Source organism: Apium graveolens, chromosome 6 (genome assembly GCF_009905375.1).
Source record: "Apium graveolens cultivar Ventura chromosome 6, ASM990537v1, whole genome shotgun sequence".
Lineage (NCBI taxonomy): Eukaryota > Viridiplantae > Streptophyta > Magnoliopsida > Apiales > Apiaceae > Apium > Apium graveolens.
The window spans coordinates 295,326,109-295,343,205 of NC_133652.1; the positions used below are offsets into that span (position 1 = coordinate 295,326,109).

General features: G+C 34.1%; 2 protein-coding genes, 1 long non-coding RNA gene and 1 pseudogene across 3 annotated transcripts; 2 read left to right on the top strand and 2 right to left on the bottom strand.

Moving 5' to 3' along the window:
* Window positions 1–310: 310 nt before the first annotated feature.
* On the top strand, window positions 311–3,469 carry LOC141666262 (berberine bridge enzyme-like 8; annotated as a pseudogene).
* Window positions 3,470–4,232: 763 nt separating this feature from the next.
* On the top strand, window positions 4,233–5,350 carry LOC141666263 (glycosyltransferase BC10-like). Its single transcript, XM_074472255.1, has 2 exons — window positions 4,233–4,560; window positions 4,701–5,350. Exons 1-2 carry the CDS (start codon window positions 4,233–4,235, stop codon window positions 5,348–5,350), a joined length of 978 nt encoding a protein of 325 aa, XP_074328356.1.
* A 5,344-nt stretch (window positions 5,351–10,694) lies between these two features.
* On the bottom strand, window positions 10,695–13,703 carry LOC141666264 (uncharacterized protein At5g08430-like). The gene is made up of 8 exons (XM_074472256.1): window positions 13,547–13,703; window positions 13,144–13,253; window positions 12,910–12,969; window positions 12,648–12,698; window positions 12,370–12,441; window positions 12,118–12,277; window positions 11,714–11,779; window positions 10,695–10,828 (listed from the first exon to the last, which is right to left on the bottom strand). The coding sequence occupies exons 1-8, from the start codon at window positions 13,701–13,703 to the stop codon at window positions 10,695–10,697; spliced, it is 810 nt and encodes a 269-aa protein (XP_074328357.1).
* A 98-nt stretch (window positions 13,704–13,801) lies between these two features.
* Window positions 13,802–15,034, bottom strand: LOC141666823 (uncharacterized). Its single transcript, XR_012552371.1, has 3 exons — window positions 14,977–15,034; window positions 14,507–14,694; window positions 13,802–13,940 (listed from the first exon to the last, which is right to left on the bottom strand). It is a non-coding gene; the product is annotated as an uncharacterized LOC141666823 (long non-coding RNA).
* Between the last annotated feature and the right edge of the window lie 2,063 nt (window positions 15,035–17,097).

The window sequence follows — 17,097 nt, forward strand, 5'->3', positions numbered from 1 at the left end:
CTTTCTTCCTTTTGATCCATTTGACAAGTGTACTGCTTTAACTTATTTTGACAGAAAAGGTCATGGTGCTCTCGAGCAGATCAAAGATAAATTTCAACTTGTTGAACCGTATTTGTATTGGGGATATAAAAGGACGGCGTAAAGAGTGATGAAAATTATTGAATTGCCTTATAAGAATATGGTTGCTTGGATAATGGATTTGCGTGAGTTGGGTCAAGAAATTCTTTCTTATTTGTCAAAATATGGTCTCTTGGTCAATTTCGCAGTTGAGAGTTTTAACAAGATGCTGGAAAAGAATTAAGTTCCCTTAATGTCTCTGTTTGCAAGATTATGTGAAATTGGAAGAAGATCAGTAGCTTGGGATTTGTTCAATGAAATGGCAGGAGATAGAATTGATTTCACTATGGCTAGTATTGTAAATACTTACAGGTTGCTAATAGAAATATGGATACATGATGGGATACCAAAATTTGTAATCAATGTTAGTTTTGGAATGATTAACTTTATCAAATTGACACTGGATAATATGTACTTCAGAAGCTGTAAATTTGAGTGCGCTGCACCTTTTTTCAGAAAGATGTCAGATCCTATTTTTACCTTATTGGATGTAGAAGAAGACCTTGTATTACTCAAGTTGTATGGGGAAACCTTGAACAAGGAATCTATAATTAAAGATATTGTACAAGAAACTGAGTATTCAATACTTCCTTGGACAAGTGAAGCTACATTTCTTGAATCAATTTGTCGCCTTGATGAGATGATCAGAGTATCCTTGAAGTGTAATAAAATACAAGGGGACCATCAAACATATAGGAGTTATGTGAAGATACATGTGATTAAGGGGACTGGAAAAGGTAGCTAGAATTATTTTGATTTATATATAGGGAAGTCTTTGGTAGGTCTTGGTTGAATTACCACGAAGGTCTTGTAGTAAGAATTTTATGTCATTTGATGTAACCAATTGTGAACCGAAAAATAAAAACATGGTTTCAAAACAGGCGGACATGGTGAAGGTGGTAAAGTTTGAAAAACCTGAAAACAAGATGTTTAGTTGGAAAGGCCTAAAAACTTCAAGATTTCAACTCCAGCAACTATGTTTCATCATTTTAAATTCTATCCTGTAAAAATGAGGGCAGATGAAGATATATGTTTTGTTCTAGCAATAAATATTGAAGTTGTATGTGCCAAGAAATATATGAAACCTGATGCAATAAGAAAACGGTACATAAAGAACAGTTATATGCAAGTCATGGTGGAAACTAGGTACAAGGTTTCTTTAATTGCATCCTTGAGGATAATGATATTTTGAAGTAGCGGAGTATGTCACTATTGGAGTTACCTGACAATGACAATGATGGATCTAATATTATGTTTGGGTCAATTTTGAAATTGGGTTATTAGTTAGTTCGGGCCAATAATTTAGTCACCAAAGGAGTGTTGATGTATATATATTGTACCTTCTTCTTCATTGTACATTTATCAAATGAAATGAAATGAATATTTACCTTTTATCTTTATTTTTCTGTAATTTCCTTTCTGTTCTTACTTGCTTACCTTAGTTTAATGTTTATCAAAAACCAAAAAAAATGTGTAAACATCATGACACATTCACCTTCCACGTCGATTTTGTTAGATGTAAACATATAAACAGGCCAAACACTGAGGAAAGTTCTTTAATTTTTATGATATTGCAAGTGATGGATAGAGATCGAATTCTAATAATCTTTAATGAAATATATTTTTTATTGAAATCTTTTATCATTTTTGTTAACATCGAAACAGTACCATTGTGTTCACATATTGCGCTAGTTTAGCATCATATTTTCTGGATGGCTAATGAAGTTCTGTTATGTTCTTCATATACAGTAATTTATTTTCTTTATAGTTAAACAACAATAGGTATGATGAACTTAGCAAATAAAACATCGAGTATGATGAAGATAACATTATATAGAATTTATGATTTAAATTTAATCAGATAATAAACTACATAGCATTTACTGTAGATTTTGTTGGAAATAAAACTAGTACAGTAACAAAGAGGCAGGTAACTGATGTTTTTGAATTAAATAAAAATACCATGCACCATCACAAATTTTAGCACTTGTACACGAGTCATGTGTGTAATACAATATAAAGTCAACACCTTTTTTATATATTTTCAATGTGGGACAATATATTCTCATTTCAAACTCTTTCAAGCCACCACCTTCTAGCTTCTACTCTATTTCGCAATCATATGTATTTGTGTTGCTTGATATGATAAATGATTTTGAGGGTCTTTCATATGTATCACAAGTACCATTTGTGTTGCTTGATATGATAAATCTTCGATTAGTTGATGTCGATGCCACAAGGGCAACTGCATGGGTGGGGGCTGGTGCAACATTGGGGGAACTTTATTATGGAATATCGCAGAAAAGTAATACTCTTGGATTTGGTGCTGGTCCTTGGTACAGTGTAGGCATCACCGGTTTTATCAGAGGGGGAGGATATGGAATGATGCGAAGAAAATATGGGCTTGCAGCTGATAATGTAATTGATGCTCGTATGATCGATGTAAATGGAAAGTTTCTTGACAGAAAATCAATGGGCGAAGATCTCTTTTGGGCCATTCCAGGAGGTGGTGGTTCTAGCTTTGGTGTAATACTTTCGTGGAAAATAAACTTGGTTCCGGTTCCAAACCTTGTGACAGTTTTTAGAGTGACCAGAACTTTAGAACAAAACGCAACCAACATTTTTCATCGATTCCAAGAACAACTTCAGCCCTCGAGCAGATAAAAGAACAGTGTCCATCCTATTTGAATCACTGTTTCTTGGCCGAGCAAGTACATTACTTCAAGTTATGCAGCAAAACTTTCGGGAGTTGGGACTGGTAAAAGAAGATTGCTCTGAAGTCAGTTGGATCCAGTCCACACCTTTCTTTTCAAATTTATCAGTTACAACATCTCCTGAAATATTACTTAACAGAAATGCGTTACCAAAATCTCCTTTTAAGGGAACCTCACACTTCGTTCAACAACCGATTCCAATAAATGGCCTTAACGAGCTATGGGACATTTTGTACAAAGTTGCACCTACGTCAGCAACCTTACAAATCACACCATGGGGAGGAAGAATGTACGAGATTTCAGAGTCAGCAATTCCATTCCCACATAGAGCTGGAAATTTATATATGATCAACATGGGGGTAACATTGGACACTGATGTCACTGCACGATTACAGTGGATTCGAAGTCTGTACCAGTATTTCACTCCTTACGTTTCCAAGTCTCCAAGAGGTGCATATGTGAATTATAACGATCTCGATTTTGGAGTGAACAATCAGCGAGGAAAAACAACCTATGCAGTAGCTAGTAGATGGGGAAAAAAGTACTTGAAGAATAATTTCGATAGGCTAATTAAAGTGAAGTCTAAAGTTGATCCTGGCAACTTCTTCAAGCATGAGCAGAGTATTCCTCCTCTTTAATACGGAATGTAAGTGGATGACCTGAATATGCTTAAGCTCAATAAATAAACATAGGGTTGCCATGTATACTTATATATGTAACTTATACCGTTCAATAAAAAGAATATTGTTCTTTGATAGACTAAACTTAAACTGTGACCTGACAAAAAAAAAACTTAAACTGTGTAACAAAAAATAAAATAACACTTATTTCGCAAGGTCTGTTGCAAGTTTAAACAAAAAACGCTGTCAGAATTTTTGCCTAACGTAATCCAATCCCTGTGACGATACCAATATGTTTCGAAGTGTAAAAATTTTGCAGCTATCTCTGATATGCCTGATAAAAAGAGTATATGACTTGGTCCTAAAGAAACAATGTACTAACGTAAGATTTGGAGGAGACTTTTTACTAGGTCATTTGTGATTGCATGTAAGCATAGTTCCAATCTTTTGGTTGTGTACTAAACTACTTATGACTCGGTAAACACACTTCAGTACTTTCTCACTGCAAGCACACGTATACAGAATTACAACTCCACTTCTTCTACTTCGGATCAAATGACAAACAAAACTGGAATATTAATTAGAATCTGATCTAATGTGTAAGATTATCATATTTGGAGTGGTGAAAGCACCAAATGAGGAGTAGAGGATCAAGAGATAACTTGATTCATAAGCCCCCTATTCCAATTCCAAATCCGGTACAAGCAAAGGAACCGCAAAATTCATTTTTAAAGTTAGTCCTACTTCTGATCATCTTTTTGGTGGCCGGCATTGTTATAATATGTGCAGTGATTGTCCGACTGAGGAAATGTGTGAGGAGGAGGATTGTTTGAGTATCGAAAGTGTTTTTAAGCCGAAGAATGTGAGCCACCACATGTCGGATGATGAGCTACAGTGGAGAGCTTCTTTGGTGCCAATGCAGGCTGAGTATCCTTACACTAGAATGCCAAAGGTGGCTTTTATGTTCTTGACTAGAGGGCCGTTGCCTATGTTGCCATTGTGGGAAAAGTTTTTTGAAGGACAAAGTACGAAATTGTATACTATCCTAGTGTTCGAGAATAGTGTGACCAATACCTCTGTTTTCTATGGTCGCCGGATACCTAGTGAGGTATGATTAGTTTTTTTTTTTTAGAATACAAAATTTGTTACTTCTTCAAATTTTTAAAATTTTAGGCTACCTAGTTGCATCCAAAGGTTGTGTCGAGAATGTAAGAAATGTATATAAATTGTGAATTTAAACTCAGTATATAAGTCGAGTGGGGAACTGCATCTCTAACCGGAGCAGAAAGGCGTCTTCTGGCCAACGCTCTTCTAGACTTCTCCAACGAGCGATTTGTTCTTCTGTCTGAGAGTTGTATACCAGTTTACAACTTTCCAACTGTCTACAGGTACCTCATTGGATCCGAACAGAGTTTTGTGCAGTCATTCGATGATCCCTCCCGCTATGGGCGTGGGCGTTACAGCTCCAAAATGCAGCCTGATATTCAGCTTGAGGACTGGCGGAAAGGGTCTCAATGGTTTGAAATTAACCGTGATCTTGCTACAAAAGTTGTGTCGGATACAAAGTACTACGCACTGTTCAAGAAGTATTGTCTGCCTGCTTGTTATCCAGATGAACATTACCTGCCAACTTATGTTCACATGTTTTACGGAACTTGTAATTCGAATCGATCAGTGACATATGTTGATTGGACATTAGGAGGACCACACCCTGCAACATTTACAGCAGAAAATATTACGGAAACTTTCATGCAATATATAAGGAATAGTGGGTTGCTCTGTGAATATAATGGGGATTGGACTCCTCTTTGTCATCTTTTTGCTAGAAAATTTGCTCCTAGTGCATTGAACCCCTTACTTAACCTCACCTCAACTGTGTTGGGATTTCAAGAATTCTGATTCTTTTCAAATCGTATGAATATATATAAAGTTCTTCAGGCAGACCTTTTTCACTTGATATGTTCACTGCGATTACTGTCACATAATATCTAATGTGGAAAATATACGGGCAGTTTAGTTCATGGTTAACGAGCCCGGTGGACAGGAATCGAAACCTAATCCCATGCCTTAGTATTTGGTTTAGTATGTGTTAGTAATTTTGATTTATGCAATGGAACCTCATTCCCTCGAGAAGGGAAAATCATACCCTCACCGCCCCTTAAGATTGTATATCATTCTCATCTTCATTTACCCCAATTCCATTCCCGATTCCGATTCCACACCACAATCCCGAGTCCTCACAACCAGCCGAACACTTGTAATGCTTCCAGATAAAAGGACCGGCAGTAAGTTGGTGGAACTCACAATTAAGAAGTCTTAGATCAATAAAAATCTTAATGTTTTTCTTTTAAATATATTCATCTAAGAACTTGTGTTTAAAACTATTTCATAACCTTTCTTGGACCAGTGATCTACCCTTTATTTCAAATAGAGCAATCAGTATGAGGCAAGAGGAATAAATTGTCAATAAATTTTTCGGATAAACAAGCCTAGTTAAAAAGAGTTGATCTAAAAAAAAGTTGTCTTCGCGTTTGAAACTAAAAAACGCGCAAACAGAATAAGCATCATTGGGACTGAATTAGTATAATTTGATGTCTTAAAAATATAGATAGAATTAATCGCAAGTATAAAATATAAATAAGTGCAAAACTGGAATAAATTATAAATAATCAAATCAAAGAGTATTTAAAGTTCTGAAATCAGTTAAGATCCATATAAGACCGCAATATAGGACGCTCTCACACAACACCGATTATCAACTTCGTATCTGTTGACCCAAATTTCTAGTGAGATCAATATAGGACCCCAAATTTATATGGAGTTAAATTAGAGCGTTTAACCTGATGGATCAACAGAAATTTTAATATTGAATAAAATCACTGAATAGTACAAAAATATTTAAAAGTTCAAAATTTAAAATCACATAAACGTTTACAATTCACCATTAGAAATATGAATGTCAAATGAAGTTTTTATTTGTAAAACAAATATCTAAAATATGATAATAATTTTTCTATAGTTCCATCAAATCAACCTCTTCCGATCTTCCGCAAAGAACATTAAAATATTACTATTGCTTACCTCATAACTTCAAAATTGAGTAATTGAAGATATAGACTCTCCATCTGTATCTCCTTTAACCAACTTTGTTTTACAGTACTTAAATTAGTCCATGATAAAATTGTGCATATACCCCTCACTTCTTCTGAGAAAGTAATTTTAATGCATCAGGTAATGTTATCGCAGTTTCTTTGCTTTCACCTTCATTCCATACCTTTATGTACTGTGAAGAGGTAGAAGAAATGTCGTGCACGCCTTTTAGGCTTCTGAGCGAGTAAGGACCTTTTTCTACCCCTCCTGAAAGTAAAATATTCCACTTGGGATCCTCTTCACATATTGTGGCAGGTTGAGGTGTTGCAGCTAAAATACATGTCTCGCGTAGATCTTTCATAAGTGCCTCCAATTGTTTGTCAGATATTTGACCATTATTTCCCTTGACCATAAGTGCCTCCGATTGTTTGTCAAATATTTGACCATTATTTTCCTCATTACCTGAGGATAATCAATAGAAAAGCGTCAAATTATGCGTGATGCAGTAATAGATCTCATCTGCCATAGGTAGGAAATAAAGATGAACCATACACATCATATTAAAAAGAACCAAAATCACAAACATAGGTATCAGGTAGAGGCTTGAACAAATTTAACCAAATGATACACACTATGTTTTGTCATCTGTTGCATAATTTGTCTTACTTTTATTTTCTAGAAAAACTAAAAATTATTGGACATGGATTTAAGAGGTTGCATTGCGCAGCAAATCAAAAAATATAGAAATTTAGTGCTTCGTGCGAAAATTGATGACAGCATAAAAATAAATCAGCACATTTATCGGGAGCTATTTGCTACAAATGTACCAGACATGAACAACGGATAACAGTATCTGAAAAGGATTTGTAATAAACTGTAAGAGAAAATCACGGTCAACTAAATGCCGTATATATAGACATATATTTTAAAAAAAGGAAACATGTTTACATACCTATAGATGAAATATATTTCATACAAGGAAATTCAGTAAAGTATATAGTAAAGTATATTACAATATTAAGAACATCTTTTATTTGTTACGTAAAACGATGTAATAACTTTGGTTTGGTGCGGTTTTGCCACAATTCTAGTTTTTTCTCATCCCTATCATCAATATAGTAAGTCACAATATTTATATTGTAGTTATGAGAATGTTTTCCTAGATACTGATCAAGACTACAGCGTACAATGAACAATTTCCAGGATGTGTTATAAAAAGGTAGCTTTTACTTCGTAATATGACATAGGGTTACGCGCATTGTATAGTTTCTTTTGAGTTCTAGTTTTTTTGTTGACATCCATTATGAATTTTATTCTTCTAATACATGCAAAACTTCTGGGAGACAACATAATGGTATGGATATATAATTTCTTGAAACCACAATGTAAAATACTATCCTATACTAACCTTCAGTAACGTCTGTGGTAGAAATCTTTGTGTTTTCTTTATCAATGGCGTCATGAATCGTGATTGCAGAATTTCTGCTAGCTCCCTTCCGGACCATTAAGTACTGCGAGTAAAATGGAAGAACTTCTGTCACGCACTTGAGGTCGTCAATCTGGTAAGGACCGCTCACTGCCCCTGCTGGAGTTATGATGTTCCATTTGAGGTCCTGATGATCCACTGGAACGCTTGGGAGACCGTTATCTTTGACATCATTGCTAACTGAGAGTAAACAAGTTAAGAATGTGAAATTATGAGTAAAATTCTAAATGCTGATCACATGTCTTAATATGGTCCAGACAAACTATCAGACCTGCATTCTTTTGTCCTCTGCCGCAGAATACATAATAAACAATTTTCTAGAATGAACAAATCTACTGGATATGTAGTTAAGGCCCGCACTGAGTGAAAATAACATAACATAAATAAATTTACACACAACACTAAATTACATAGTATAAATAAATTAGCGCATTGCGCCACAGCTAGAGCTATAGCTAAAAATGTATTAGACATTGCGAATAAGAAATCGAAAAGGACTTGTAGAGTAAATAAGAAAATCACGACATATACGATCATTGTAATATTTTTATGTAAATTGCCAATTTTTTTAAATATATGTTACAATATATTAGTCTTTTATCAAATGTGCGCAAAACTACGGGAGACTAGCCAATGGTGTAGCTTCTTCAATTGTTGATACTAAGACTGCAAGAAATTTAAGAACTAAAAGAAACAAACGAATTTTAATGTCATAAATAATGAAATAGTGTCTTATACTGGCCACCTGTAATTTGTGCAGTAGAGCCCTCAAATTTTTCTTGTTCGACTATATGATCATCCAGTGGACCGATTGCAACAGTTTCAGTCATCTCAGAAGATTTGCTCAGATCCAGTTCTACTTGATCTTCTGCACACATGACAGGTATTTGTCAAATGATGCTTGTCATAATGGGAAGCACACATGCATAGACGGAACATAAGACTTTGAATTATGAGCAAAAATGACCACTCCACAGAAAAAGTCTCATCTGCAGTCTGTAATAATTAAAAATTCAGAGAATACATGTAATATCATAGGGAACCAATGACACATATAGGTAAAATTCATTTAAATAACTGATAATACTGAGAACTTGTATTAGTATAGATTGTCAAAATATAAGACTTATATTCTTTTTTTCTCTGCACATATAAAATCATGGTTTCATTTTCTGGATTGGACATATATATATTGGGGACTTGGAGTGAACGTCACACGCATTGCGTATAATAGCACGACATATTGCGCATAGTGCAAAATCAGTGAATATATCTTAATTAGCACATTCTACCATTACATGGAATATCATAGGTAGTCAACGACAAATGTAGGCAGCCTGCATTTACATAATTATTAATACTTGTCACTTGTATTGATGTGGTCAGGAAAAAATGTCTGACTTAAAAAAATTCATTTTCCATAGGATATAACATAACATGGTTTCATTTAAACATATTTACATAGAGGTAAATGTGTGCATTGACTAAGAATAGCAGAACATAAATAAATTTTCACACAGCGCGAAAAATGTATTGCATTGCACCAGAGCTATTTGCTATCAATTTATTACACATTATAAAGTGAACACTAGAATTGGATACTAAATAACACATTTAAGGAAATTAAATCAGGAGGGATAAATAATCACACCATTCCTAATAAGCCTTATGATACATGCTGTTATCAATAATTTTACTTTATTTTAATAGAAAACGTGCTTATATATTGTATAATATTACAATATCAAGTACAGGTTCCTATCTTGGTATATATACAGGACGATGCATATTACATCTGGACTACAATAACACTGACATGTTTAGAGAAGCAACATTGTGACTGAGAGTTTTGAGGTTCTGGCTATCAATAAGTTTTCCCAGGTAAAATCTGGGTTGTAATATTGACTCATTGAGCTGTGAACTGTATAAACTGTGCAAGTACTGTATAATGTAGTGTCTCTTCTGTGTGTAAAAGAGATATTATGGAGAAAACGTGACGTTAGAGCGATAGAATAATACTATGTCAGCTGCGCTAAACGTTTGTTTGGTCATGTTTGTAGGAGGCAGTACTGGAGGGCGTAGTGATCTGTAGAGGGCTAGATTTAAGAAGGTATGACCTCAAATAGGATTTTTTAAAGACTTTGAACTAAACTAGGTGATCTTTGGTAAGTTTAACAAATCCCGTATCATGGGGTGCAAGACGTGGGTTGTACAGGGTTTGAAGTTCTCAATAGAGTGTGATGATCATCTTATTTGCTTACTATGCCCCTTTCCTTCTATATTGCATGCCCAAAACTTTAAAATTTTACACATGTGCTATTACCGCTTTATGTTTAATATATTCTTGTTCCTTGATTAGAATCACGAGACCAGTTATTCTTTTCTTTATACATTTTTTCTCATAGTGGATTGTTTTATCCGGGAGTCCTTTTAGAAACTTTTCATTTTTTGGGATTGGAGTAAGGTCTGTGTACATCCCACCATCTCCAGACTCAGGATATACTGGGTATGTTTGGTTGGTTCTAGTCTTCTAATTTATGCATGACTGGTGGGAGAATACACAATAGTATACCTTTGTCATCCATTGATACTAAGACTGAAAGAATTGTAAAAACTAGAAGAAACAACGAAATACTGATGACATTAATATTTAACTAATTTCATATACTAGCCTTCTGTAACTTCTTTTGCTGTGGAACCCTCAGCTTTTTCATGTCTGATTGCTTCATCATTCCCTGGACCGATTATAATACTTTGAGTCCTCTCTAGAGATGCGCTTGGATTGTGTATTACTTGATCTCCTACACATACGACATACATGACAAGTATTTGTCAAATGATGGTTGTCATAATAAGCAGAACACATGCATAGTTGGCACATAAACGTCGAACTATGAGTGGAAAAGGCCAATTGAAATAATATATCTCAACTGCACTATGTAATAATCAATGATTTAAAGAACATAAATATAATATAATAATATCAAGTACAGTTTTCCGTTTTGGTAATTGGTTTGTAACTGTTGAATTGGCACATTAAGTATTGAACTCTACAATACTCTTTAAGTATATGTATGTTATGCTCTATCTGTAATGTGTGTAAACAGAAAAAATTGAAGAAGATATGATTTTAAGCCGATGGATATACAGTAATACTATGTCAACTAGGTTCAAATAGAGCTAGTTATATGGATTTGTTTAGACATGCACAAATCATAGCATTAAAGCAACTCCAATAAGGGGTGCCAACTTCCACGTGGCATGACATGGCACAACACCCTTGTTGGCTCTCTATTAAAGTTGATGGGGTGCCAAAAGTCGGCATCCCTTGAGCAAGGTGCCAACTTATTTATCATAATATGGATAACAATTTAAAAATACAATATATTAGTATAACTAAATAATATAAATATTTTAAAGGGGTGCCAATAATTGGGGCATTTTTTAGGAGAAGGGTCGAAAATTATGTGCATAGAAATATTAATGCTTAGATCTTAAAAAGAATCGGGTAGGTTGACATGGAGATACGATGATTGTGTTATTAATATTTGTTGAGAAATTCAGCAAATATTAATAGAAATTCAGTATAACTTTTCATGCATCTCAATATAAAATGAGATGTTTGATATTAGGTTAAATGCACAACTCAGGGTCCTATGGACTATCACAGGGTCTGAACCTCTGACCTCCTGTTTGAAGTATTGCCTCGGCTTCTTCCTCCATTGGTGGCCTATTATCTTCCGCTAATTTACCTGAGAATAACAAGATCGAATCAAATCCTTGGAAATTAGTAAAAATGACCCCTATATAAATAATTTAGAAAAGTATCATCTACTAACCAAGCACAAAGTCGGGACTAGCTTGACAGGGGTCAGTTTAAATTTTTTTGAAATTCACATTATTTAGGTATAAATAGAACTTGTCAAAGTTTAGGTTTTAGAATGGCTAAATGCAGCAGTAGCCTATTAAATTAAGGATGCTTAAATATATTCCAATAGGTGTGTCAAAATTAATAACCTTTCCATATTGGAACATGCAAAGTTAAGATCAGTATTTATACTGTTACTATTACTCAGTGTATATGTTATACCTGATCTACTTCCGCCAGTAACTGGAGCCTTCAAACAGTTCCTAGAAAGACGTTCAAGTTCCCCTTCAGCAGCAGCGACCACATGGGGAACAGTATTCAGTAACTTTGCCTGCTCATCAGATTTCAGGAGAAGGTCTCTCTTTTTTTCAAATTCAATCATTGTACAGAGGTCAATGGGTGAAGGTGAACAATTGAGGTAATAATTGTAGTATAAATAGCATATGTAAGGAATTATTCTAATAATAAAGGATATTGTCCTCTCCACCCTTTTTCACAAGCTAGATCAAAACGATTTTTAAGCCTCTGCAGCTCTGTAGCAATCCACTTGAAGTAAAAACAAAACATGTACCAAATGATTGAGTTAAGCTAATATAGGGAAACTATTGAGCGCAACAATTTATTAAATAGAAGATTCAGAAAGAAGTAAGAGGAATTGAGAAAGGTTAAACATACTGATCAACTTTATGTAAGATATTATGCATAAATAAAAATGGTCCACTAAGCACAATCAATATTAAACACATGCTTACATGTTTCGTTATATCCTCGTGCAAAATTATCGCCTTCTGTTCAAGCTCATCCTGTCAAATATAAATACATGCTCAATGTTGGACAACTAAAAGATGCTTATAAAGGACAATCACAGTCATGGTTATAAGGGATGCTACAAAGTCGATAGCCTATGATGTTTTTTTTTGCTAGATAAAATAGTCGATGATGTCAAACTCAATAAGATGATAGAGAATAAATAACAAATCATAACATAACACTACTACTAAGGACAGTACTTACTACAGTAGGTTGTTTTAAAAGGCCACATTGTATGCGTATCTTCAAATCTTTGCACTCTTCCTGTAAATAAATAGAAGCAACAAAGTTCCAAATTCCTCACAGTGAAATATAAGCTTGAAAATTTTATAAAACAAATATAATTTTAAATATTGAAAAAAAAGGTAAGCATGAATCAAGAATTTTTTAGCAAGACATAATATCTTAGACAAAACTTACTAAAACCAATATAATTACCTGGGTTATGTTGCAGTTTTCGAGCAAATTGATACTAATTTTATTCTCCATGCCTGAAACATGCAGTAATACCTCGGGATCATTTTCACCATTGTAAGTCCATATTGTGCCTGAAAATCCATGAAGGAATAAACTGAACTGCTTTTGTTTATAGTAACTAATATCATGTTAAGGTCCAGCAATCATAAGAGACAAACTACATGTATACAAGTCAATTGTTTTAAAATCTGCAATTTTATTAAATAATTCAACAATATTAGAGTTAAATTTATACTATAAGGACGGTATGCATGTGACCCGGCCTATAGTCTTTAAGAAGCTAACTTTGTACCATTATAAAATAATATGGAACCCAGTTCGAACTTCGAACGACATATGCATCTACCAACATAACAACACTAACCTGTGACTTGCAAGAGCTTAAAAATGTTCTGGTCAAAACGGTCATTCCTAGCTGCTCTGATTTTAACAAAACTTCCGATTAACTTGTCATCAAACAAGGTCCTGGGTCCCTTTAGAAGTTTCCTAACTAACCCCCTCTTTAGGTAGACCAGAGTCATGTTCTCAGGTTCTATTGACGCGTACTGGAGTGGAGGAATCCAGCGAGCTTTCAAGTTTTCCTTAAGGAATTTGTCATATATATCTGACTTCACACCATCATTCTCATCTGAGTCGCAGCAAGACATATAGAATTCGCCTTTCTTCATTCTATCTTCCGCAGAGCGGAGATATTTCAGAGTCAAGGATTCTCTCTCCCTGATAATTTTCCAAGCTAAACCAAAGTGCTCCATAAATTTCTGCATGCAAACAGTAAGACAAGTAATAAAGAAAATTCATAGCCATTATAGTACAAAACATAGAATAACCACCTGCATCAATCATCTCACCTCCAACTTGATCTTAATCCGCCCCAACCCCACCTCACCCCAGCGATAAAGAACATGACGCTAAGAACAATTAGGTGATCATATTTACTATCTACAATTATTCCATGGTAAAAAAATTTACCGTCCCATAAACCAAGCAAGAACCATGGACAAGTAGAAATACCTAACAGACAGTCGTGATATTCAATTTTAAGTTGAAGAAAATACTATATATATGAGATAATAAGGTAACTTTGAAGCAAATGCGAGAAATGAAACTTCCAAGATGGTCAATTTCTTCTTCATTTTTACATATATTTTATATATATTTCCTGCTTCTGAAGATGACACAGCAAATATTTTCTTCAAATAACTTTCTGATTGAAATACTTCAAATTTAATAGTGTTCACAAACAATAAAATTTTAGAGGTAAAAGGAATTGGAAAATATTACTATAATTTCGTGTATCTACTTATTATCTGTAAAGTAAGCGTACCCTGTCATAATCACCATCCTTTTTTTCTTCAACTAGTAGCCCATACTTCAAACAGACATGACATAAACCCTTGTTTCCTCTAATCTGAACAAATTCAACTTGCCCAATGCAGTGCCTGCAAAGAGCCTTTGGACAGCCCACGCAAATAAAATCCTGGCCTTTGTGGCATATGAAGCAAGAATGAGCATCTGAAGCAGTAGCATAAGTTTTATATGTTAGTAAATTATTTGATGACAGGACAATGAACATTCGAGCTCCAGACAAAAATACATCGTTATGATATTCCACTGAATTAAATTACAAATTTGTTCTTAAAACAAAAACATTAAAAAGGCTAAAACAACAATTTTATAAAATATATGTGAACACAAAGATCAACTCTCCTCGGTGACCCATATGGCATGTATTGAGCACATTCAAATGAGGCAAAGGAAGACTGCAAACAAAAAACTAAATATTTTACTACATACCACAAGTCCAGGAATTTCCGGTGTCGACGACTGAATCATCCTTGCCTATACATTTAGGGTGGCACGCTTTTATGCAATCTCTGAAACATTTTGGAACAACATTACTTAGAGAATGGCTCTACTCAAGAATGAAAGAGATAAAACGTGCACTAAAACTAAAATTATTACATGGTAAATATCTAGGGAAATTAATGACACAAAATACAGGAACTAATAACATAAAATGAACTTTCATATAGTCATCATGGTTCATGGAAATAGTCTATATATGTACTGAAAAATCAAGTTGGTTTCCGATGATTTAACTCTGACTGGCATTTTAAACAAGTTGAATGTCCTATTTCTGAAGAAAAATGTTTCTTTTATGTTAAGCTTTACCCAGAAAAAATTTATTAATTGTCAACATGTAAACCAATGTAATTACCTATATATTTTCAAAATAATTGTATGAATGTTGAGAATGTACTTGAAACAATTAGTTTAAAAAAAAATCGATAAAATCTGTGTAGAATAATAACAAAAAGAAAAAGAAAGGGAAAAAGATTATGTAAATTAAAAACAAAAAACCAAAACCAATTTCTGAAAAATAGTAGATGACAGATTTGTTTACCATTTTAGGTATTCCACACACACACACATATATATATATATACATCAACACGCGACTCAGTTCGACTACTGAATAACGAATACTCAAATTTATTGGTGTAAACTCGAATTGAGTAGTCTGCCAAAAAAAACAGAAATGTTAAAATGTTATACAATAATATAAGTTCTCCGCCTTATAAAATTATATTTAATGGTTAAATAATTGTTTATTGTACACGAATTTCATCATAGAAAATAACTCAATTCCCCTATTTTTAACCAAAAAATTCCTAAATTCACTGAATCATACTTCGTCTTCAAATTTCGGTCTTCATCAGATTCCGGTCGAATTTATTATCCCCTATTCAATAATACATTTTTAGATCGATCATCACTAATCCACATATCCTTTTGTCAGTTTGCATCGCCATTCTCTTGACTCAACTTCCTTTTTCTCACTCTTCTTTCACTATAAAATTGTTATTTTCAAAATGCACCACTCTGTCTTCTTTACTATTGTCGCCATTCAAATTTCCGACCTATGTTTCGATTTTTCTCATATATGAATGTTTGGTGATTTCGTTCGAAGTTCGATGATTTTTCCTGATTGTCTGAATACAGTTGGTGATTCAATTCAGTGATTTTTTGGTCGATTGTAGCAATTATATTTACATATAATAATTTAAGTATAATGTTGGATGATTTTAGGTGGTGATCGAAGATAATGAACAGATGTGCTTGTTGTGTGGTGGTTATGATGGTTTTCTTCTAGTGATTTATATGTTTAACTGCAGTGATTATTTTTTGACGGTGGTAATTTTTTTGATTTTAGTGGTCGGAGGGTGGTCGGACGTATGTAGTTGTAGTGCGGTGGTAGGAGTAGTTCAACCTATTGGGTTTCAACCCAATGTGATTGGTTGGGCTTAGTGATTTAAGATATAATTGGATGGGCAATAATTGTATGGGTATATAATTATTATCATAGGTGGATTGTGAAACAATTGTATGGGTAGGCAATTATTATCACAATTGGATTGTGTAATAATTGTATGAGTAGACTATTATTATAATCATATTAGGTATGTCTTGTTGGCAAGGTTTCTTAATGGCTATATATACATAGTCATATTGTGTTTGATTGATGAGAGGAGTGTCTAAGATATAGACTTAAGTAATGGTGAGCGGATGTTAAGTATTAGGCTTATACATCCTAGATCGATTGTTATTGTTTGATTGTATGCTTGAGCATTATTTGGCGTCGGACACCAGTAAGGTATCATGTAACTATTGCACTATTGATAATTGTTTGGATTAATAATACAAGTTGGGACGCGGGTTTTACGTGTCATAACTCATAAATGTCTTATACTCTGCATTGATAGATCGAATCTCGAAAAATTGTGTGTTTTCCTCCTAACGAGTGGTATCAGAATCGAGGTTCCTGGTGAATTGAGTTGGATGAAAGTTTGAGGTTCAATTGGCATGGCAGATTACGATAATGGATTTGATGACAAGAAGCATACTAACGAGGGA